Source organism: Cyanistes caeruleus, chromosome 22, assembly GCF_971803275.1.
Source record: "Cyanistes caeruleus chromosome 22, bCyaCae1.hap1.1, whole genome shotgun sequence".
Classification (NCBI taxonomy): domain Eukaryota; kingdom Metazoa; phylum Chordata; class Aves; order Passeriformes; family Paridae; genus Cyanistes; species Cyanistes caeruleus.
Window position 1 is genome coordinate 3391276 of NC_141722.1, and position 23852 is coordinate 3415127.

A 23852-nucleotide genomic window follows, 5' to 3' on the forward strand; every position below is an offset into this window, starting at 1 on the left:
AGCTCATCTCTGACATCCACACAAATGTGTAACTGTAGGTTTTCAGCTGTGAGCCACAACTTGAGCTGGCAGGATGACCGCTATTGACAAATCAGAAATGTGAATAGGCTGATAAAGCCTAGATCTCTGAAGAAAAACACAGATCTACCCTGAACATTTTTCATTTCGCAAGCCTATTCATCTATTCTCATTTTTTGGGGATAGATAACTTGACTCACATTTTTAAGAATGTTTAAAATGACCAACAAACCCTTAAAAAATCAATAAACCCTCAGCAATGATATATCCAACGTTATTTTCAAGATGCCTGTATTTCAAGGCACTGTATCACCTACCTTTATCAGGAGCAGTTCAGTTATGTACTTGTCTAAGATTACTTCTTTCTTTTCCAATTTCAGTATGATGTTACTTTTATTCTGTACCTTGTACTCCCTGCAGTGATTTTGCCTTTCTCCTGCAGGCTTCTTTAAGCACTCAATCATAGCTCTGTTAAGTCCCTTAAAGGAGAAAAAGATGAACAAATTGTTGCTCTGCAATTAGTTAAGAGCTTCCTTACTCTATGAGACATGCTCATTAATTAAACCTATGGATTTTTTTCTCTGTACTTCCTCTAGAATAAAATTTTTTTAGAAAAGTCAATACAGACAGAAGCTCTAAGTCCTGCATGCCAAATCCCAGCAGTTTAGAAATACAGATGTAGTATTTCACACACTCAAAGTGCTTGCTCTTGTGGGATACAGTTAGAAAAGAAAATATATCCTGGAGTTGGCAAGGTGGAGTGTGACTGAAAAAACAAAACAACCACAAAATCCCTCAACAAAACAGCATAAATGGACACCACATGGCTATTTTCACTGTACCCCAACACATATACAATCAAAAAAAGGTATTGAGTGTTCTGTTAAAAGTCTATTTTCTACACATTTTCTACAAGAACAAAATAAACACACATTTGAACAGCTCGTTGCAGCATATATTTCAGTTTTATTTATAAAATCAGATGCTCCTTTAAAGTGTACAGTTAAAATCACAACTGTAAATTCAACCACAGCTGAATATTGTTTCAATAAAATACTCCTACCAACTGATGTAAAAATTCATTCAATTGTGATTGAAAACTCGATTCAGTTGGAAGATAAACTTACCAATACATTACTCATTCAGCAAGTATTTACCACACTGTAAAAATACATGAGGGTCCCTTCTGTTCATAGCAATGCCATGAAAATATCTGCACAACAACTCATCTTTTTAAAAACATAATTCTACATTTATGAATACAACAACAACAACAAAAAAAATTGCCAGCGAAATCCTCCGAGGGTTTCCAAACTGCTGACACCCCCACAGGGGGTAGTAACTGCATCAGTGCTGTACCAGCATGTTTTCCCTCTGACCACTAAATAAGTGATTTTTCAAGCAGCTCTAAACTATCTGCAACATTTTGCCAGGCAAAACAAAGCCACAGAAACGAAAAGAGCCAGGTGCAAAATCTGGCTGCAACACTCACTCCATTGGCCTTTCTGAACAGAACTGCATCTTGCTGTGATCACTCCAGCACACTACAAGGACTGAAAGATTAGTAAAAGCTGAAGTAAAAACTGACAGTTCCTGAAAACTTATGGAAATGAGGTCAAAGGCTTGATAAGGCATCTCATTGCAAGATGAAGTTGTGGTTCTAGCAGGGTAAAGAGTACCTTGGGAAAGTTTGGGGTTTTTTTTTATCCTAAGGGGATAAAAACTGCTGATTTTGCAGCCAAGACCGTTTGATTTTGGGTAAAATAACTGTCTCATCATCACACAGGGCACTGATTCATCTGCTCATTCCTCTCACATTATTCTCCCACACCACAATATTTTCCATAACCCAGGACGTGCATAGCCCCAGAAAAGGGATCTCACACCTAAGATTTATTCAGGATTACAAACTTGGAATTCAAACTCCTAGGCACATGAATTTTCATTATATATGGCCAGAGGGTCTATGGTATTCACAGCAATTCAAAAACTGTCTGGGCTTTCTGTTGCTCAGTGATTCTACTGGGCACAAATTCACAGCAGTAGGGGGTACAGAAGGGTTAACATCTCCAAACAAAAAACACAGGTAACATGATCAGGTTTCTACATACAGAATCTTGATCACTTGTAGCAAAGACAGCACAGGATACAGCAAGCGAAGACTCCCAAATTTTACTCCTGAATTTGGAATGAACTGTGGGTATGGCCCTTTGTGTCTCTGCCTCTTTTTCTACAGCTGGGATAATAATGGTCATCTTTTTGACATGTTCACGGACCTATGGATCAAAAGCATTATTCAAGTGTTAGGTACACATTGCCATTCTCCTGAACTAAGTCTCACTGTTTTACAAGAGAGATGACATGGCTGCCTGCTAATTCATTGCAAATCAGCTCATTTTCATACTTGGGAAATTAACACTTTCAAACTCAGGAAATAAAAATAATGGACACAAAAGTCTACTGTTACCATAACTCTCCTTCTGGCTTAGGGTTCCAAACTATTTTGAAGGAGACAGCTTTCCTTACCTGAAATATTCAATTTAATCTACTTCACTAAGTCTCAAAATGCATTAAAGCAATCATTTTAATTTAAGCACAGCTAAGTAGAATGGATTCTAGTACATAAGTCTAATTTGACAGCTAAGTTAATTAAGAAGTTCTCCAATCAAGAAAGAACTCTTACACAAAGTATCTGATTACATGTTTTAGAGCAAATATTTTAGGCAGTGTGGTTATAAAGCAGAATACCATGTTTGGAAAATGCTGTAAGAAGGCTAGGAAAGGTGTAAGATACTGCCCACATCTTCCAACTTGAATACATAACCTGCTACATGTAAACACCTACTGAAGTCTCTTATTTTAAGAGGTGTTTGAAGTTTGAACACAAGCAGCACTGAGGATATGTGGATCTCTGCTGATTTACAACACAAGAAAAAAACAAGTTCAAGCTGAAAAAACTGAAAGACAAAGAAATGTAGCTTTAGAACAAATAGAAACCAATAGGTATAAACAGAGCAGGCAAAAATAGTGAAAAAACCCCCCCAAACCCATAAAAAGAATGCTGCCTGAGGGAAATTAGCCTTGAAAACTCAAAATTCTGTAAAAATAACTTTCCTTAAAATAAAATTTAACAAGAAAGATTGTCCCTTGACTGACTTTTACAAGTAAAGAAACCTTTAGATAAATATAGTTTTCCTTCAATGACCTGCAGATTACAATATTTTCCTTGAAGCTTACCAGTAACTGAAACTAGAGCAACAAAAATATTTCACACAGCAACAAAAGGATTACACAGAACAAAAGGGTATATAACATACTACATCCTAAAACTCTTTGCTGAGAAAGCTAAGGTGATTAATAACACCACGAGGAAAATTTGATTACATCCAAGCTTTTGATAAACAGAGAGGAAATCAGACAAAATTTGCCAGGTTTTTAGCCAAGCATGTCTTGTTTGAAGAGCACTTTGAGACATTAATGAGAACAAGTCTTTTTACATACTGAAAGTGATTACCACGTTCTGAGCTACAAATTCCTTTTTCACCCATGGATTTCAACAGCCAGAGACTCCATTACAATGAAAGAGGTTGTATCTTATGCAGGAAGTCAACAGTGCTAAGAAATAATGAATATGTGGTTTGATGTTCAAGTTTAGCTCCACAACATGTGAGTTTTGAAAGCAGAAGAAATGAAGTTAATTCTTTTTGGTTTTGGCATCACCACAACAAAAACAAATCAGAGAAACTGCTTAAATAATTTCCTATTTTTTATGTCTGGTTTCAACTCCTCTAACCACTCAATAAAGAAAACATTAAGATACAAACCCACCTTCCCAAGCACTACCAACATATAAGATAAAGGATTGCATGTAAATACTTTAATTGATAATTACTTGCCTCAATAGAGAAAATTTTCCATGAGTCTGTTTTTAAAAAGCAGAGCCTTTTTAACTGGTTGAGTACTTTTGGGTTGGTTGGGTTTTTTTTAATCGCTGTGTATTTGCGAACCAGTTATCCTCAATTAGTTTATATATCTGTCTTGATAAAAACAGCTTTAAAATCAAAAGCTGTAAAACAACTCAACTCCAAAACCCACATCACAAAAAACATTGGGAAAAATATGCTCCTTTTCACTTCAGTTTACTTCTTTTTGATGGGCACAAGCTGGCAAAAGGCATTTGACGCAGAATAACCTGGCCAGTTTCAGCTGCTCTTTAAAAAGCCTACTGCATTCTCAAACCAGCTACATTATACTCTGAAATACAGCAATTTCAGAGCCTCAGAATATTTGGATCTTAAGTTTAGACCTTTAAATATTGAACAAAAATGAAGAGTATTGTAGCTTGGCTTCAGTTTGTCCATCATACTTGGAGAGTAAATATGGTCTGAACAGTAGATTCATCACCACAGGTTCTTAAACACTGCATCTTTTCACACTTAATTGCCAATTTCAAAAGAACAAACAGCCAAACTAAAAAAATCCTTGCATTTTGCTCATTTTTGAGCAGTCAAAGGTTACAAACATAACCCATTCTGTGTCAAGTCTATGAGGTCAGAAAGCGAAACAGCCTCCCACTGAAAGATTGTCTTCAGAGTCATGCCAGGAGTGGAGGGGTAATAGAGGAAGATTGAGTTTCATGTGTGACTGCTCATGTTGGTAAGAGATGGCCATGGAGATTCACTGCTGGTATGGAGCAAAGCCAGAGGGAAGGAGGGTGGGAATTACACCAAGCAGTTGCACTGACACAGGTGCTGATGTCCTCAGCGTGGCAGGACTGGAGGTGGCTCTCCCTTGTTTTCCATGTTGTCATCAGCCACTGCAGCCTCACAACTTGCTTCCCTGCTGTCACACGTAACACAGCCCTTTGAAAAGAAGCAAGAAATACTAGGTTAAATTCTTTTTATGAGTATATTTCAAAGGGTCAAATCCCATGGAATGATACATTGCAATCTCTTGAAACCTCTCACCAACGGGGTGAGATCTCTCTACAAGCAGAGATTATACAGGTTCTTGCAGATACTTGTACCTGCCACTTCCCTTGCCTCAGAGGTCAGTTAATTTGATTAGTGGAACATACAGTTCTACCTTTGAGATAAAAAGGCATGTGACTGTCTTGAATTTGAAGACCTTATCATTCAGCTTTATAAGCAAGCTCCTTATTGAAGATATGGAGCCTCAAGAGCAACAACACTGACCAACAAAAACAGCTGAAATGCCTGAGTATATTGATATTTTTCTCATTCTTGAGAAAGGGTAGAATATTGAAACAAAGTCTCCAAACAGTAATTCTTGCTACTGTCAGAAGTCTGGTTGTATTTACAAAATCACAATCTGCACTGGAAACACGAGTTTCTGCTTAGGAACAGCTTCAGGACCTTAGATAGAAAATAGCAATATTTACATACCAATACATTTTCTAACATTTGAGATTATAAACATTCAACAGAATTTTCAAGAAGATCACTAGACATAATTTTGCTATCTGAATCAAACACAGTGTTTTTAACCACAACAGGACACATGCTATCAAAGAGGTCTTAGGAAAACAAAGACTAGTTTTCTGGTCTTGTTTTATAGCCAAGGACATCCGTCTTAGGTTTTCTTCTCCAAGAATAAATACCACATCTCAGAATGCTGCATTTGATAACCCCAGCCCAACATGCAGTGCTAAAACAGACAAGATTTTTCTGGTGCACAAGTACATGAACACAGCCTTAAAATTTTCTATACAACTCAACACTGGAGCTATAGGGTCTCTGTGGGACTAGATCTGTCTTGCCATTCTCCATAGCACCTGGGAGCACTTTAAACTGATTAGGACATTCTCTAACACACATCAATACAAACCAGAAGCAGTTTAGCAGAGTGCCCAAGAGTTACACCCACTAAAATAATGAAGTATTAAGATGGAATGAATGAATACACCTACAAAAAACTGGCTATTTTTGTGTTTCTTAAAATACACCTGACCCTCCTCTGTGACTGAGCATTTTTCAGCTTCCTTGATCTAATTTTTACTGATATCCCAGCACTATATGCTATTCAATTATAGCAACAATTTTATAAGAAAAAGAGCAAATTACTTAATACAAGAGGAAAAAACAAAATTTAGATGCCTTACATGAAATTATGACACCCATAACCCAGCTCTGTAAGATAGCCCTGGCAGGGATGAGCTGCAGCTCCTCTCCCACTGCTCACCTGGGTGCTGATTTGCAGGGGGACAGTCTGGGTCCGGATCCATGAGTGCACCTCTGCAAGCTCCTTCTTCTGCCCGTCTGTAAACCAAGGCTGCTGCTTTTTCATGACTGCCAACTTCTCCAGATCCTGCTTTAGAACTTCCTCTTTGATTCTGCAGGGAAGAGATACCTGTGAGCACACTGTACTACACAAGCAAGGCAGGCACTGACACTGAGAGTCTCTTCACCACAATCTATGGCTGAAGCCCAGACAGCATCAGCTGTTGAAAGGGAACTGTACTTTGTACCTTATTTGCTTTGTAAGGCTGCTTTCAACACTGGGCTAACAGTCTGAGGTTTGTTTGCTGTTGGTTTTGTTGGGAGTTTTTGGTTGTTTGGTGTGGGTTTTTTTTGTTTTATGGCTTTATGTGGTGCTTTTTTCATGTGGAATATAATTGCAAATTATATGTGTATAAGCTAATTACAAGCAACTTGCAAATAACCTGAAGTTTAACCCCTTTATGCAAAGTACAGGAAAATAACCAACCCCCTTAATATTTCAGCAAAAAGGTTACATGTTACCTTCTTTTAACAGACAGGGGGAATGGGAAAAAAGTAGGCAAAAGTAAGTAAATAACCAGGCCTAAACTGCACAAAGATAATCTAAGACACCTTCTTGAAGTTTCATTGGTATGTGTGCTGTTTCCACAGTCTCACTTTAATCCTGTAGTTCCATGAACAATTCCAAACTACATGTCAGAAATTGTTGATGTTTTCCAACCTGTTTGGCATTTGGTAATTCATTAGAACTCTCTCAGGTGTGTGATCCATCATCACCCAGGCTGACTCATGTTTCGATTTATAAGCTGTCCCTTTTTCTTCTGCTTCCTGATTCTTCTCTTCTTTGGAAGCTTCAGAAGAATAATTACTGGCAAAATACTTGCTGCTTTTCCCACTACCTGCTGAGAATGACCATGAAAAAAAAAAAAAAAAAAAAAAAAAAGAGGCAGATGCCTGGAAAATCCCAGTAATTCAGCACAAAAAGTACACCATCCCCAGTGTATTCTTGCAAGTTAGTTCTGTAACACAAATACAGGTATTCCCAATGATTGCTCTAGCAATTACTGCCTATTGAGAATTCAGAGATAAAGTGCATTCTCTCAAATTATTCAAGATCTCCAAAACTGCATTCACTTTTCTCAAAATTAATTGGCTCAGCTTCTCTGCTTCTGAGAGATCCTGCTCTAGGCAGATTTACCTTTAGTCAATAAAGATGTAAAACAGTATCTAGCAGAGAGAAATGATGATGAGGAAAATGAAGAGTGACTTCCAGGTTAAAGGAATGGCTTCTCAGACTCACATTTCCAACCACAGTGATTGAAATAAACTTGGCTTCAAACACTGAAAGCCAATGAAGAGTAAATGATCTTACATGGATGTTACATGGATTTCCCATCCCCACTACAGTATCCTGCTATTAATTATATGTTAGCAAGCATCTAGTACCAAATACCTAAATCTTGGGACTTCCCTACCTGTGCCATGACCAGAAGTCTCGTTGAAGCTAGAGACTAAAGAACCAGATAAAGCTGATCCACTGCCTGATGCTGCTGAACCTGAACCCAACTGTGACTCCTTGTACAACGAGTGGTCAGGAAATTCAAGAGCAGCACTGTTAGCACTATCTTCTGGATCATTATCCTGGAGACAAAAAGCAGATCCAACACATCCACAGAAGTTACATTTAAGTATGCAAAAGGAAATTCATGCAGTTACTGAATTTGTCACACGTTGACCAAGTTCTCATATCAATTCAACAGGTTTGGAGTTTTTAGCTCTGAAAATGAGTGGTGGTTTAGAACTCAGGATAACACTCTTCATGGGTGAAAATCAACAAGCATCTGAACTCTAGTTTACTGGTTTCTGCTGTAGGTACTTCCCCAATTTGTCAGGATATTGTATGGTTGCATAAAGTTAACAATTTCTGCTGACAAGAGAGGAGTCAGTTCCCTTCACATCCTGTTAGATGGCGTGAAGCAGCCATACACAAAAAGCAAAGGTGCACTACAGGGAAAATGAGTCTTCCCCTGATTCGCTATGCGAAGCGACTGCTTCAGCAGCTCCAGGTACACCAGCTCCCCTTTCAGGACCCTACCCTGCAGTTTCAGCTGATCCAGCCTTTCCAGCCCAATCTGGATTCAGGAGGCAACATTTTTTTCCTTGCCTGCAGAGCTCAGATTCCTGCCTCTGAGTTTACCGCGGAAGTTGGAGAGGCCTTTTCTATGCCCATGTATGGAAACCGACCCACACGGATCCCTGTTCTTCTTTCATTAGCTGCATCCCTGGGAGACAGAGGGAGTAATTAGAAGAATATCTTCCCTTTGTTTTGGTTCTCCATAGACTGTGGGACTGGGTGAAAAAGGATGCAAATTGCGCAGCACTAACCAAGTTCCACATGCATAAAAGCCCCAAACCCCAAATTCTAGCTGACAGTTCCATTGAAAAGGCTGCTGCCAGAATGCTGAGCAGAAGCGCCTTGTGGCAGCCTAGACCAGAAGATCTCATATTTCTGTCATTTACTAAGTGCCCACACTGTACTGGTACAAGTTCCCATAAGCACAAGTATAAACTGCTTTCTCCACCTCCTGTGCTATTTGTGACCTGCAGCCTACATAGCACAGCCAACAGAAAAAGCAGCTAACAAAATCTGTGTCCCTGATACACAGATCATCACCACCGGTTTTAGTGACAGAACACTGTGAAAGTCAGTTCCTCCTCTACATAAAAATCTTCATTACTTACGCATTTATCTTCTGCATGTGGCTTAACATCAGCACTAATGGAAAGCTCCATAGGTTTTGGCAGCTCTTCTTGAAGCAAATTCAGCTGAAGTGGGGAGCTGCTCCGTGAGCTGCTCAGCAGTAGGGCCTGGTCACACTGGCCCTCTTGCTGGTCCTCCACGGATGAGTGAGGAGAGGCTGGAAAGGGCTGATCCACAGAGCGTGGTGCTACTGGTGATGGAGCACAAGGAGGGGGTGCTGGAGGTAGTGTGGTGCATGGATATGAAGAGGGTGGATAAACACACTGAGGGCTAGGGAGCAAGAGAGGTTGAGGCATCTGAGCATACATGGGGAAACCCTGAAAAAATACAGCCATAAACGAGCCTATGTTTGGGGGATAAAGGACTGGGTATGACTGTGTTCCACAGCACAGCTGTGATGAGGACATGGACTGAGGTTGTAATGAGCGAAGGGCAAGCTGCTCTCCTTCAGAAGAGGCTGGAAAAGTAGACACTGGATTCGAACAGGCAGGAAATCCCACAGGAGGATGGACATTCAGGCTGGAGGAGCTCAGATAGGACACTTCTGGTGGAGAGAACAACTGGTTCTGATTTGTTCTCTTCTCACATGGAAGACTATTTCTATTTTTACTAGAAGAGTGGCTATCTGAGCACTGTCTCTGAGGTTTCTGGCGCTTGAATTTTCCATGTTTTCCTTTTTTACAGCTAGCTGGGCTGATCTGTTTTGAAGGGGAATCGCCTGAGGAAGAAAAATAAACATATTCACTGAAATGACAGACCCAGGGAAAAAAAAAAGAGAAAAAAAGAGGAAAAACACCCAGATAAATGAGTGTGGCTTATTCAGAGATCTGACTTTCCTCTGGATAACTCTTCCATAAACCAGTGATGGATTTCCTGACATATCTACAATATCTTCCTTCATGTCATCAATTTTCTTATTGATCACTTTGGCTTATCCCAATCAGATCTTTTATATTCTTTCAAGGGGAGCAACAAATTATCTGGGATTTGCAGGCTTTATTACAATAACTAGCTATCTGCTTTGTGTAAAGTCTAAGATAGCAAGATCCAAGATGGAGCAGACCTTCTGTGTGGGCAATGCTGCTATCAAATCTTGGCAATCCAAAGGAATCATTCTGCAAGCAGCCACAATAAGACACTCACTAAATTACACAAAGAAGAACCAGACTTCATGGCTAGGTTAGCCTTGTAAATCATCTAACAAGTTTTTATTTCTCAAAGCTGCTGCCTACCTTGTCCACAGGAATGTCTGTTGTTACTTCTGCTTCCTTGTTGAAGGTAAGTCCTAAATGGAGAGAGCAAGACCCTCTGTCGGAACTTGTCAACATAGTTCTGCTCCTCCTTTTGAGTGTGGGCTGACAATGTCTCTTTTGTTAGCCCAACTGGCTTTAAGTCCTCAGGCAGCACTGCAAGACTCTGAGTATTCACAGGAGGCAGCTCAATTTGTTCACTTCCAACAGCAGCATCCTCCATTGTAGTCACTTCTTTGAAGAGGGAAGAAAAGAAATCACTCTTTGCTCTGCCCTTCTGGCGTCAACTACCACAAAAGCCAGAGTGTTACACAGTAAACAACCTCATCTGACCTACTGAGCAGAGGCAGAGGGAGAAAACACACTTTCAACTCAAATATAGTTACACTAACATCAACTGAGCAAGTTACTTTGCATGGTCTGGAAAACTTCAAATTCACTTTCAAGTTAGAGGCACTTCTTCATATTTTTTTAGCACAATAGCAGCTACATACTCTTTTTTTTTTTACTTCATTTTAATGCAGAAAGAAGCAACATTGGCCCCATAGTAATTTTTATTTGAATCCTCAATGGCCAAAAGCACGTTGTTGTGTTTGAGGTATATGCAATGAAGTTCAAGTGGAAAAGAAACAGTGTAGTGTGTTAAAAACTATTTTACTAAAATACCCTAAAAACTTCCAAGCTCAAGTTTTTCTTCACAGCACCCTGAGAAGTACCTTAATATTTCAGAATTCAAATTCACTGAGGACATACCTTAAATGAACAAAGCTTTCTCACCGTGTACTTCAGGCTGGAAACATTGTGTAAATTTAAATATCAGTCAGTGTTTTGTGAGTGTGAACAGTACCTGATTCAGGGTGTGGGACATGCACTATAGTGCTGCTGTAGCTGCACTGGCTGGTGACAGATATGACACTTGGAGCCTTGTTGGACAGGGTCAGGTCTGCCAGAGGAGCTCCCACCATGCCTGCAGTTGTCTGGTCTTTCAGCGTCTCTTCCAGACCAGCAGATATTGGCGTGTGGGACTCAACTGCTGACAGCATAGCAGTATCTATTGGCAAATGACAAAGTTTCTACATGGAAATCCATTCCAAGCACTATGCTCCCAATTCATCAAGTCTCACTGGTTCAGAAATAACCAGTAACTATGCAGACTATTAAATAAGACAGTCTTATATACTAAAAAAAACATTTACATGCCAGTGCAATGTCAGCACATACTAAATGTGGCGTAAAATGAGTGAGCAACAGAAGGTTCATTTAACAGCAACAAACAAGAGTTTCTTTGATGCATTCAAAGACTTAACATTTTAGCTTATGTTTAATTGGGAGAGCTAGGCAATTTAGGCAAATATTTACTAAATATTTACTGAAATACTGTTAGCAACACAACAGTTTAAAAAGTGGACAAACCTTGGAACACACAACAGTGACATATAAAAACACCCCAAATCAGTTTTTGTGGTTCTAATATGATTGTCAGTACACTGTGTTACCTTCCAATGCCCTGACTTCCTGCTGACTTTGCTGGACTTGTTTGTCATCTTCTGAAGATGACGATGATGTATTTGCAGAAGATTTACATTTCCTTTTCAATGCTGGAATACTGCAGCTCTCTAGATATCTGAAATGAAAGCATATCACAGGAAGCTCTCTCTACTTTGGGGGGGTATTTTCTCCATTTGGAAATACAAACATTTGAACAATCCAAACTGGAGATCCAGAGGTTGTTAACTAGTATTTTAAATTCACTGCAGGAAGTTCTGGACACGTATCTGCTTTCCAAGTAGTATTTTAAATAAAATCTATCACTCTTTGAGGGGGAAGAAAAAAAAAGAAAAAAGAAAAAAGATTACATTATCCACTGGGTTATAAGTTATTAACATTTTATAAGTTATATCAACTTTTTGTTTTATATGGATGTTCTCAGAGTGTATAATGAGAAGACACTGACATTTTATGACCATCAAAATTCACTTAAATTCCTATTGCACCAATGACAAATGTCAACAAATAGCTGCAAACAGAATCTTAGGTCCTAAACTTTTCATTGCTGTCTAATTCAGATTGGGCAATCCATCCCAGTGCTCAGAGAAGCAGAAAACTTTACAAACAATCCCAAATTTATCTCACAACTCAATCCCCAGACAGTTTAAAGCCAATGCAAACTGCTTGGATATTTACTTTCTACCAATTAATCTTAAACTTGTATCACTAAAATGGTTTCATAGCTTATTACCTGATGATACTATCGACACAATTGATCTGCTGATAGGAAGGAACATGTGGAGTCTTCTTTGGATCATCAAAAAATGTATTGCCTGGTTCTTCTGTGCTATCCCCTCTCAGTGTCTGAAGAAAACAAGAAGCAGTGTGCCTCTTCCCTGGAAGAGAGGAAACCTTTAAAGGTTACTCTCAAGGGCATCTGAACACTACCCACACACAGATATATATATATAGATATATATATACGTGTATACACACACACAAATATATACTGGAATCCACATAATGATATAAGGATGTATGACCTATGACAGCACAGCTCTCTTTACAAACTTATTCTGCGTTTTCATCTCAATTTATATGTTTTGAGGCAAGGAAAGGAGAGGGGAAAGATGCCTGAAAAAAGCCAACCTCCCCCCACAGCACCTTAAACATCCATTTGAAAAAGCAAGCAAACACAAAGAAAATAGTGTATAAAACCCCCTGCATTTAAGCTGCAAATAAAGGTGTAATTAATATTACTCTTTTTTCAATTTATACATCACAGAATTTAACCCATTATTTAACAGTAATTCACAGCTTTGTATACCATGGATACACTGGCCAGAGTCCTATCAATATTGACAGTACAATCCCCTAGGACAACACCGGCAGTTCACTTTAATATAGAGTATCACAAACAAAAATGTTTTAATACAGATCTCTATGATATTTGAGCATCCAGGTTTTTCCATGTATTTGTGCTACAAACAAACTGCAGATAATGTGCACTAATATAACATCAAGCACTCAGTAACTAAATCCCTACTTCAGTGGGAAGTGGGGCCATATTGTCCAGCCTATGATAATTTCTAGGAGTTCACATAAAGTAACCAAGGGGAGCTTCCTCATTACTTGCTACAAGCATGTGTGCATTTTCACTAGAAAATGTTAATGTACAAAAAAGGATAAGCCTGTTAACCTAGAAAGAGACAGATATATTCCTCCATATTTTAAGGAGGAGTTAAAAAGTTATTGCATCTACTGAGGCGTGAATTTTAGGGGTGAATTGGGAGGAGGGTGGGGAACTTGTTTGTTTGGGTTTTAAAGAAAACAAACCTCTTCTCATGTCTAAGCCATGCTAAAAAAGGCCATCTAAAGTTCTTACCGTAACACCAGGTAGCCAAACTCATGGCTACAGATGTACTGGAGTTCATGTTACCTTAAGGATCATAACTACATTAACTTACCTCCCAAAACTTCTGAGTTCACAGCCTGTTCATTTGCATTCTGTGGCTTGCTCCTCGATGCAATGTACAGCTGCTGCCCCAGGTTCTTTATTCGGTTGACATCTGCACAAACTTGTTGCAATGTCATCTTGAGACACAAAAAATGCAAAGTCAGAATAAAATTACTACAGAGAGGCCATAGGAGCTGACTTGGGCTCTTGCATTCTTCAAATTGAAAGGAGTAGACTATCAGCCTAAGCCTGGTATCTATTGGTATTTGTAAACTTACTTAATCCAATTATCATGGTTAATTTAAGTAAATTAACTATGAGAAAAGCTCAAACAGCCTCAGCATTTGAATGTTTTAATACCTGTGCCAAGCCTTGTGAGTGGGAATAAGCTGATGACTTACTCAGGAGCCTCACAAGGAAACTAGGTAATTGCAATGCTTTTATTAGGGCAGCACTACTTCCACTCTCTTCTATAGCAGTCAGCAAAATTTAGAGCAGAAACCAAAAGTAAGCACACTATAATTAACCAATTTAGCTTGAACATGGTTTTATTCTTCCCACTTCAGTAAAATTCATAATGAGAAGCACACATGTACAAAGTAAAGATTTTCATTTTTACAGGTGTATTTTCACTTCTCTGCAGGGAGTGACACATTTACAGACTTACTGGCTCCTGTGTTTCCTCTGCACAGTTCCCATTGGAGTCACTTGAAGATGCTATGCTGATGTAGTGCTCATAAGAGCCACTGCTTCCAAGGCTTCCATAACCACTGGAAACATTGCTGTGAACTGGCTGTATGAGAGGGGAAAAAAAATTTAAAAATCATACTCTGAGACCAAAATGAAGAAAACTACATACTTTGCAACACAGAACTTCAAATAAACAGAGTCAAATGAAAAGTCAGTATTTCTCTGGGCTCTACCACTTACTTAGGAAGAATTCTCTACCATGCTTCAAACTGATTCAAGATGCAGAATTACCTTAATTACCTTTCAACATAAAGACTTGGCAAAAATGAAACAAATTATTTTTTTTTTTTGGTAATGAGGTGGGACTGTATCCATGTAGAACTTTCCTTTCACACCTTTTAAAAGACCATCCTCAAAAGAGCCCACTAATCAGACTCAAGTTTCTTTAGCCTCTCACTCAGAAGGCCAGCCTGTGTTCTGAAATTCTTTTGCCTTCTTTACCTGCAGAAGCAGTTTGTAAATTTGTCCTTGTAATTCTCTTATCTCTTTCTCCACGCTGCTCGTTTCTTTACTCCTTGGGGCAAAGACATCTTCATTCAGAGGGCTTCTGGAGAGAGCCAACAGTATTTCACTGTTCATTTTCATTTGATGAAGAAAAGATAGCTATAAACACTTAGAACATATTCTTAAGTGATTATGATTATTTTATTTTGACTGTTCTGCTGAGTCAACACAGAGGAATATCATCTGTCCCAACAGCTGCTCTGCTGGGGTAGTGGGGCAGAGCTATGAGAGCAGGGAAACTCCAGGGAAGTCAATACACCAGCAGAGACACCAGTTAAGGCTGACAAACATCTACCCCTCTGTCTCCTTCGCTCAGAAGGCAAACTCATACCCCATAAAATCATGTATAAAAGATCTCTTTGAAAAGTCAGAAGGCCATTCCCAAAAGCCATTTCCTCTAAGAGAAACCTGGTAAGAAGGCAGTCAGTCATATTTTCAAATTTCTTGAAAATTAAGGAGAAACATCTGAAAAATTAATTTGTACGTTCAATATTAACTGCATTTTAAAAAGACGTTGCCTTGGTAAATATTTAAATGCTGTATCAAGTAAATATGCCAAAAGAAGGTCAATTAATTGGGTTCTTCTGGTGAGCCAACCATGAATTAATTTTAGGTAATTATTTGTTAAAGTGATCTAATTTTATGCTGCTTTTTAGCTTTTGCTCATCTAAAACTGGTACTTTAATTTGGGCATCAACTATGCAAAAACCTGCTAAAATAAAAAGCTGGCTTTGCCTTTTACTTCGAAGTAATTAACTTATTTTCACACGTTATAAACAAGACTAATGCTGTTCTGAAAGAATGGTCTGAAGACAAATGCTAGGCTGTTGTCACATCTGCAAAAGCAGATTATGTCTCTAGTTCAGTACTTAAGACTGTTTTGTTTAGCAGAGTAATCAATAAAAAGCATTTTATTTGATCAATTCTACAACTGACTTACGTCCGGACTTTGTGTCGGCCAATGATGAACACAACTTTCCTGCTCCAAGGATTCACAAAACTGGACCAGCTGGTGTCCAGTATGACATAATCCCCATTTTGAGTACAAAATCTAATAGGTAAGTGCTCAAAAGGGGGTTGGCCAGCAAATTTCAGTACTGAAAAACACAATCAAGAAACAAGATTTAGTTTACATTATGACACAATAGTGCAAGCACAAACACTAATAACTGGGGTTCTCAGAACTTTGGGACTGAATTTACTTTGATCTCAAACTGACTGCATGAGTTAATTAGTTAATTTTTGTCTAGACTGCTGATCAGTCACATGTCAAGCAGTATGATAAAGGTATGACAAAGCATCGTAAAACCAACAGAAATTCCTCTAAAAGCAGCTCTTACTTTTCCGGTGAATGGTGATCATCAAAGGACGATCTTCTGGGTGCAAATACATCAGTATGGATGTTCCAATTAAATCCTGAGGTAAGTAACCCAACAAAGGCACTGCTCTGAAACCCAAACACATTATCACAGGTTATAATAAAGTTTTGACTACTTCCATCCTTAACCCTTTGCTGGTCAGTGAAGTGCCCATGCACAATCTACAGTGAAATAAACTAAGGCTACAGAACATTTTCCCAACCCATCTCATAATCCTGCACTGTAATATTGACACAAATACCCATGACAAACATTTCTGTGCCTGGAGATTTAACAGATATTCACATTTGCAGGCAGTTTTGTGCTTGTTTACATGCAAAAGGAAAAAAAAAAATCGGATCTTGAAGACAATGGGTCATAGGCAAAATGTCAGCAATTATGCTTATTTTCCACTGTTGATGCTACCACAGCTCCCTATTGCCCTAAATAAGGAAAACTGACTGCAGTTCTGTTTAACATGTGTTTTAAACCAACAAAGGAGACTACATGTATGCAGTGTGAGATGTTTTCCATGAGTGGACTAACTCAAAACTGTTTTGTTTAATTACATATTGCAAATCACACAGTTCAGCTACTTTACTTGGGTCTCCAGCTGCATCACTAAATGATTTTTTCTACCTCTCCATACACACCTCACAGGTCTGAAAAACTCAAATCTCTCACCTGTCATCTATGTCCAGAAAAACACATCCAGGGGTGTGTGTGGTGGTGAATATTCTTTTATCCATAGGAATTCGAGGAGCTAATAGAAACAAAATACGCACTAAGACAGAAAACTTGGGCATTACTGTTGCTCATGATATTTACTGGTTCCTGAACTTCATAATGGTTTGCTGCTTTCTAACCAGTAACTCACAGAAACATTACAGACTTTTAGGTACTACAAACTTCTCTCAAAAATAAAAATAACACGTAGAGGTTGAATGCTTTGGGGCCTAGCAAAGGCAGCACAGATATTCTGGATTTGCATGCATGCACACACAAGCTGCAACTTACACAGGTGAGATTACACAAGCACAGGTTCTAAACAAAGGATGAAGACTTTCATACACTGCATTTTTTTTTGGCTTGGATTTTTCTCCAGTGGAGCATCCTGACTTGCCTTCATATCCAGAGTGGATTTTCTCAGCCAAAGCTAAGCAGCAGGATTCTGCATCCACACGGACAGAAGTGCACACATGGACCAAGTATGGGGTGATTCGGAAGGGGTAACAACGTGCTTCTTGTTCTTGATCTTTCCCACCCCTGAGGAAAACAAAAGGGATTAACACCCCAGTTTCAAGACTCACATACTGTGTGCCAGGGCCAAGAGCCCTGCCCAGAGAAGTTATATTGAGCACAAACCCAAATAACCATGTCCTACGCATACTCCTTTGAAATCCAAGGTCAACACACTCAGCAACACTGACCTCCCTCCTGGTTGAGATCAAGTAGATGTTTTGTCTCCAACACTTAAATTCAGAGGCTGTCTAGAAATACTCTAATGGTTAAAGACTATTTTCTAACTCTCAGTCCAACTGTATTCACAAGAACCACTCATTTGGTTTTAAGCTCTCCAAGTTAAACAGATCTTTTTCTGCTTGTTGTTTATTCTGTACCATTCTTAGGAAAAAAAAAAATAATTAAAATATCTGTCTCCCTCAAGGCTAGTTTTCACAAACCTACAGAAGAAAGACTGCTCCAGACTTGGTGCATTGTACTCTATCTTCCAAAAGAATTTGTCTTCCTAGAATGTGTTTGAACTGTAGCATCATTCTTGATGAGATCTTAACCATGGCTTTGCAACAGCTGCAGTAAGAATTGGCACTTACTAAAATGCTTTTCCACCTGTTATAATTTCAATATCATACCCAGCTCTTACAGAAAGAATTGAGTTAAATTTTTGAAGATTATCATTCACACTAGAAGTTATTTTCTTATTCCACACTTGGTTTTGTAAAATGTTTCTAGAGAGAAATGACTGTCATAAAAACTACTTCTGACACTTTTGTCTTTGGGAAAACAAAAGATACAAATGGAAATTGGATACAGCAGAAGTCTAACTCGTAAAACACCATTTTCTTACTTAAGCCTAGAGCGTGTGCCTGTGAAAAAATATTTTTACTCATAAAGCCAACAAAATCAAAAGATCTGTTACGTAAGGGAAGTAGAGAGAGATGTTGTACAAAAACACGGAGAAAAACTGTTGTAAAATGTTTATGTATCCAGTTCCCCCAACCTAACATTGTTATCTGTCCAGCTATATCAATTTCAGATGCCCTTATACCATTCAAGAGACAAAGGTGGTTTAAGAGCCAAGGCTGTAGAAACACAAATGAATGAATCAATGACCAGCTGAAAGATGAGTAAGTGTTGTATCTGCTCAGAAGCAAACAGTTCTTACTGAAATCCGAGATCACCCAAGTCCAGGACAGAACTGCACTGAAGACTGAAGGGCAATCTCATTTTTTTTCCTCCTTTAGCTCTAAGATTAGTCAGGTACTAAGTAACAAACAGCATTCACAGCAGCAGCAAGTCAGGCTTCACAAGCCTCAGGAGTCAGGCTTCACACTGGGACCTAGGTGACCTTAGTTTGCATTAAGGCTTCTGTCCCAATCTCTCAAGCAATCTTAATCTCAAGCAAAACACTCTTTGCCTCCACTCTCAAACAGTAAAAGGGGAAGCAGCAATTTTTCACATGATCATTCTCCTGCATGACAGTACTTAAGGAAACCAATAGATCCAGGAGAAAAACATATCAACAGTTTTCCTTCTGTCCCAGTGCAAGTTTATGTATCATTCTGGGAAAGATGTTCAGAATGTGCTACTGGATGACAATATCAAACACAGAAAGCCAATTTTGTAATGGAGTTTCATGAGCTCACACTGGTCAGCTGTGACAATAGAACACTTTCTGCTAGTACTGCACCCTTTGTCAGCCTTCACTGAAATGAAACTTTAATAATGCACTTACCTGATCCTGCAGAAAAAGGATTTCACCTGGGCATATTCATATGGAGAAGCTAATAAGATGAACACATTGAAAGTGTCAATTAATTTCCTTAAAAGGTCACACCTATCAGAACTATTTTAAACTCTGCATTCTATGGACTTTCTGAGCAAGACTGAAGTCTCACAACCTACTCTTTATTAGCTACTGAATTGTCTGTTCAATAGTATGGCTGACCTGGAACTAAGTTCAGAGGAAATTAATATTAAAAAAAAAACCAAACAAAAATCAACCAAACAAGTAAAACAAAAGCAAAAAACAAACAAAAAACTCCAAATCAACAAACCAATCAAAGCACCAAAAATCCTTCTCCAGTCCATCACTATGAAAAGGAAAGGTGGTATTTCCTGGCTTTATAAGCCAAGTAACAAAACCTATATATAGACAAGAAAACCACAACTCCACTGGTGTGCCACTGCTCTGCTGGGTAGGCACATCACTGGCATCCAAGTTGTGGAATCCCTGGCATTGAAAACCACCAGATGTCTCATATCCTTTGATATCAAGGACTTTGGACTTCTCAGAACTGATGCCAGATCAGCCCAATGTCAAGGTAGGCAGAAGACACTGCCTTGGCCTGCAAGCTATGTTTGAACTGCTCACAAGGAACAGAGGACTCAAAAGTCTTGTTTAAACACATCCAGCACTAAATATCAAATCAGCTTAAAACTTGGGTTTGATGAGCTGTGTTCACAGCAGGCAGTGAGTGGATCATGAAGACAAAGCACCTAAGCAACCATAAGGTGTAGATTAAACAACTTTAAGCTCACAATCAGACTTATTTTCTTTTCAAAAAAGCCCCAGTTTTCAAAGTGGAAATGAACAAATAAGGCTGATGCATATTGCTAGTGTAAGCATTTAAAATGAACTACTACTCTGTCTTCATTCTGCAAAGACAGAAAGACACACAGAGCATTCAAGAGCATTGCCATGTCCCACCTGTTTGACTTTCCATGTTCCAAAGGGGCAGGTGAGACTGATCAGTGTGTGTGTAGAACACACTCACATCCTGAGGCACAAGCAACTCCACAAACCGGGAAGAGTCCAACACTTTCTTCTTACAGTTCAGAATAGATGCTGCCTGCTCAGAAATATGCACTATGCGTCCAGACAGCAAAGAAAATACAGCCACAAACGTGTCCTGGAAAACAAACATTAAAGGCAATCGTTGTCTGAAACATGGTAGTGGTAACACAAGGATAAAAAGCAAAACAACTCCAAAACAAACCAACCAACCCCAAACCACCACAACCTCAGGCTGAGGTTCAAAAATGTGTTGGGTAGTGCTTGATTTACTACACTCTCCAATGCTACAGCAGTGTACTCAGTATTTACAAATGCTAGTAAGACTGCATTAGTCTTCTCGAAACAGATTAATGCTTATCTTTGCTCTGAATGAGTGGTTATCACTCCATACACTCCTCCACAAATTTCAGAGGATTCATCACAATTCCACACACAAAAACATTCTCAGAGCTTTCCAATATTTTTTTTTGCATTTTTACAAGTATTAGCAATATTTTTGATACATCATCAACAGTACTGAATTTCAAGAAACACTTTAAAACAGAACCAGAAAGCAGGACATACATTGCAAAACAAGAAAAAAAATTAAATGCAGAGTACAAATAGAAACCAAAAGTGCTTCACAACTATGGATCTGATTGATTTAAAAAACTTTCTGCTGTCTCAAGAGATTATTCTGCTGTAAAAGAATTCTCAAAGAACTATTTGTTGCTTCTAGCAAAAAAAAAATATAGTATTTCTTCACTCAGTATTATTGGGTACTGACACAGCACATATAAGACACAATCTTGATTGATCTTTAAAAACTTGAAGGTCTGTCTGGCTAAAATGTAAAGGCCTTCAATTTTACACATGCTATTTCCACAAAACAATGTTAGGAGACTAAATTTAACAAAATTGAATTTACTCCTTGAGTATGCCTGAATTCTTACAGTGTTTTTTGGAGTGTGTTCAGATGCAACTGCCACCAACTCTTCTATGCTGTATGTCACCACATCTGTCTGAAACACTCTTCGGTCATTCAGAGCCTGGAAAAAGTCATTGTTTGCTAATTGGAAAAAAAAAACAAAACAGAAAAAGCAAAACAAACACAAGGAAGTCAGTAAGGAGACTACTTCAAAAGTATTTCTTACAGCCCTTGTACTTTTGTCATCTTTTTGGTGAAGTCCAAGGTGAGATGAGAAGGTCTGTGCAGTGACAAAGGGAAAAGGAATACTGATTATACTACTGGAATAATCTCATTTTGTTACAGAAAACAAACACGAAGAAGTAGTACAATTTTAGCTACTTAGTTCTGTGGGAAAACACAAACTAACCAATAATTTTTCAAAGTGGGATGGGAATACTATTTTCTCAATATACATAAAAGTTTACTATTAGGCACCTCTTAGCTATGGGACTGAAGAAAAAGAAGCAGTGGGGGGGGGTATCTCAACAGAAAAGATAACAAGGTTATTTAACAAAAAAACTAGCAACAAAACCATTATGTTTCAGGAAGTCAACTCCTTGCAGGATAACTGGAATGCATTCTTTTAATGCTACTTGTTGCCAGACACATCTATGCAAATCATGCTGTTGTTCTTCCAGGTTTTCTCCACACGTACCTTGGACCTGCTGGACACACTGCAAGGCGTAGTTGAGAGCACTGATGGTACTGGGTTTGTTAGAACTCCTTTTCTCTTCAGGTAAACACCTTTTCATTTCTTGGATCATCATCATCATATCTCTGTGGGACTGGCTCCAATTCAGCTGCTCTCTGTAACACAGAAGTTAAACTTTACCAGAGAATTCTGGTGTAGGAGATTTTTTTTCTTATCACCCAATTAAAATTACTCCCTACACTAACATTTTATGGGAATGGCTACAGAGTCATGCAATATCCAGGAATGTTCTAACGCTCATTCACTAAATTTCCTGTTGTATTTTTCACTTCTTTGCAATTGAAGCTTTTCTCCTCTACCTTCCTCCTTCCCACCTCCAGTGTCATGGATGGCAAAGTCCCATCGAGACCACTCTGCTTGCTAAGATGCCTAGCAACTTAACAAAATAAGATTATGTTTATTCTGTATTTTCTAAATATCACAGGTATTAAAATAATAAATAAATGCTGATTCTTGATCTTTCTAAGTTTTCCTAACCTTGAAGGCTGTACCTGTTTATAAGCATCTCAGGGAACCATGAGGTTCTCAAAATACACCTGATGCAAAGACTTCATTCCTCGTGACTTCAAAGTTTTCATCATCCTTTTCAGCTGTCGATTTCAACAGCTGCAGAACTGTTAACAGATAAAATCTCCCTCTCCCTATATTTGCTTATTTCACTAACTAGAATATAATCAGTCAATACTGTCAAATCACAGATTCTAATCCTACAGACGAGATACAGACATTTTTTCAGTAACTTTTTTTCCAGTTGACACTATCATTAATATCGTACTCTTACTATATAAACCATTACATAAGTGTAAGTATTGCGTGGCAACTAGACATGCCTGTTCAACGCTACATACATTACAGTGCTTTAACTCTTTATTACATTAAAAAAAAAATAAAATTCTGAACTCTCGCGAAAAAGGTTATTACAATAATTTCTGCTTTGGTACTGCTTAAATTAAATCTTTAGCTGAAGTAGACATCTAAGCTATCCAAGGGTGGCTGACGTGCGCGGCTCAGCCGATGTCAGAATGAGGCACGGCTTACGGGAGCCGCGAGCAGCCCGGCGCACCTGCACACGCCGCGGCCCGTGACCCCCGGAGCCCCGCAGGGCCCGAGCGCCGCTCCGGGTCCCCGCTCCCCGCCCGGCCCAGCACATCCCCGCGCGCTGCCCGGGTTACCTGTTGGCTTTTTCGGCGGCCGAGCCGCCGCTGGACTCGGGGCTGTGCAGTTCGGTCCCGCCCGGCCCGGAGCCGCTTCCCTCGCACGCCGCGCACCGAGCGCCCGCAGACCCCCTGGGCGCCGCCGCCGCCTCCCGCCCGGCTCCAGCCCCAGCCCAGGCCGCGCCGCGCTCCGCGCTGCCGCCTCGGCGCTCGCTCGCGTCCATCCCGGATCCGCCGAGCATCACAGCGCGGGGGACATCGGCTGCCGCAGGGCACGGCCGGACCCTCGGCCCGCGCTACGGGCGCCGGTGCTGCAGGGAGAGCACGCGCCGCCTCACGGGACGGTGGGAGGAGCGCTGCCCCCCCCCCGCCTCCGCCGAGCGGTCACCGGGGCCGGTTCTGCGCTCCCGCGCTGCTCCCCGCCGCGCGCCCCCTCAGCTCGCTGCTGCCAGCGCGGTGCCTCCCAAAGGGGCCCGGCGGCCTCCGCTTCGCCTTCCCGCCCTTCCGAGGCCGCGCCTCTCCCACCGACCCCGGGCTGTCCCCGCTCCGGGCCGGGAGCGCCCTGAGGGGCCGCGCCCCGGCCCCGCGCCGTTACGTAACGCGGCGCACGCGGCGGCCGCGCTCCCACACACCCGCGCCACGTGCGGCGCGCCCCGCGGACAGAGCAGGAGGCGGA

At 40.0% G+C, this 23852-nt stretch overlaps 1 protein-coding gene across 17 annotated transcripts; it reads right to left on the reverse strand.

The window, feature by feature from the left end:
* Positions 1-964: 964 nt before the first annotated feature.
* PER3 (period circadian regulator 3) lies at positions 965-23507 on the reverse strand. Of its 17 annotated transcripts, none has more exons than XR_015278731.1 (22): positions 23195-23507; positions 21966-22117; positions 21294-21409; positions 20275-20476; positions 19300-19348; positions 17449-17591; positions 17010-17088; positions 16308-16414; positions 15908-16064; positions 14905-15034; positions 14381-14506; positions 13724-13850; positions 12508-12652; positions 11765-11892; positions 11116-11319; positions 10251-10499; positions 9000-9736; positions 8353-8539; positions 7733-7898; positions 6979-7159; positions 6220-6370; positions 965-4880 (listed from the first exon to the last, which is right to left on the reverse strand). XR_015278731.1 is itself a non-coding variant. In XM_086860613.1 (21 exons), the coding sequence occupies exons 1-21, from the start codon at positions 23416-23418 to the stop codon at positions 4779-4781; spliced, it is 3675 nt and encodes a 1224-aa protein (XP_086716739.1). In that variant the 5' UTR covers positions 23419-23505; the 3' UTR covers positions 965-4778. The 17 variants fall into 17 exon arrangements, 11 of the variants coding, with proteins under 11 accessions (XP_086716739.1, XP_086716744.1, XP_086716743.1 ...); XR_015278730.1 differs by having other exon boundaries at positions 6979-7156; positions 10251-10502; XR_015278729.1 differs by having other exon boundaries at positions 10251-10502.
* Between the last annotated feature and the right edge of the window lie 345 nt (positions 23508-23852).

Coding starts and splice junctions, on each gene's coding strand:
- PER3 (XM_086860611.1), bottom strand. CDS start 23,418: ATGCTCGGCGGATCCGGGATGGACGCGAGCGAGCGCCGAGGCGGCAGC. Junction 22,118..23,194: donor GCCGCCGAAAAAGCCAACAG/GTAACCCGGGCA, acceptor TCTGTGTTACAG/AGAGCAGCTGAATTGGAGCC. Junction 14,507..14,904: donor TTTACAAACTGCTTCTGCAG/GTAAAGAAGGCA, acceptor CCTCTCATACAG/CCAGTTCACAGCAATGTTTC.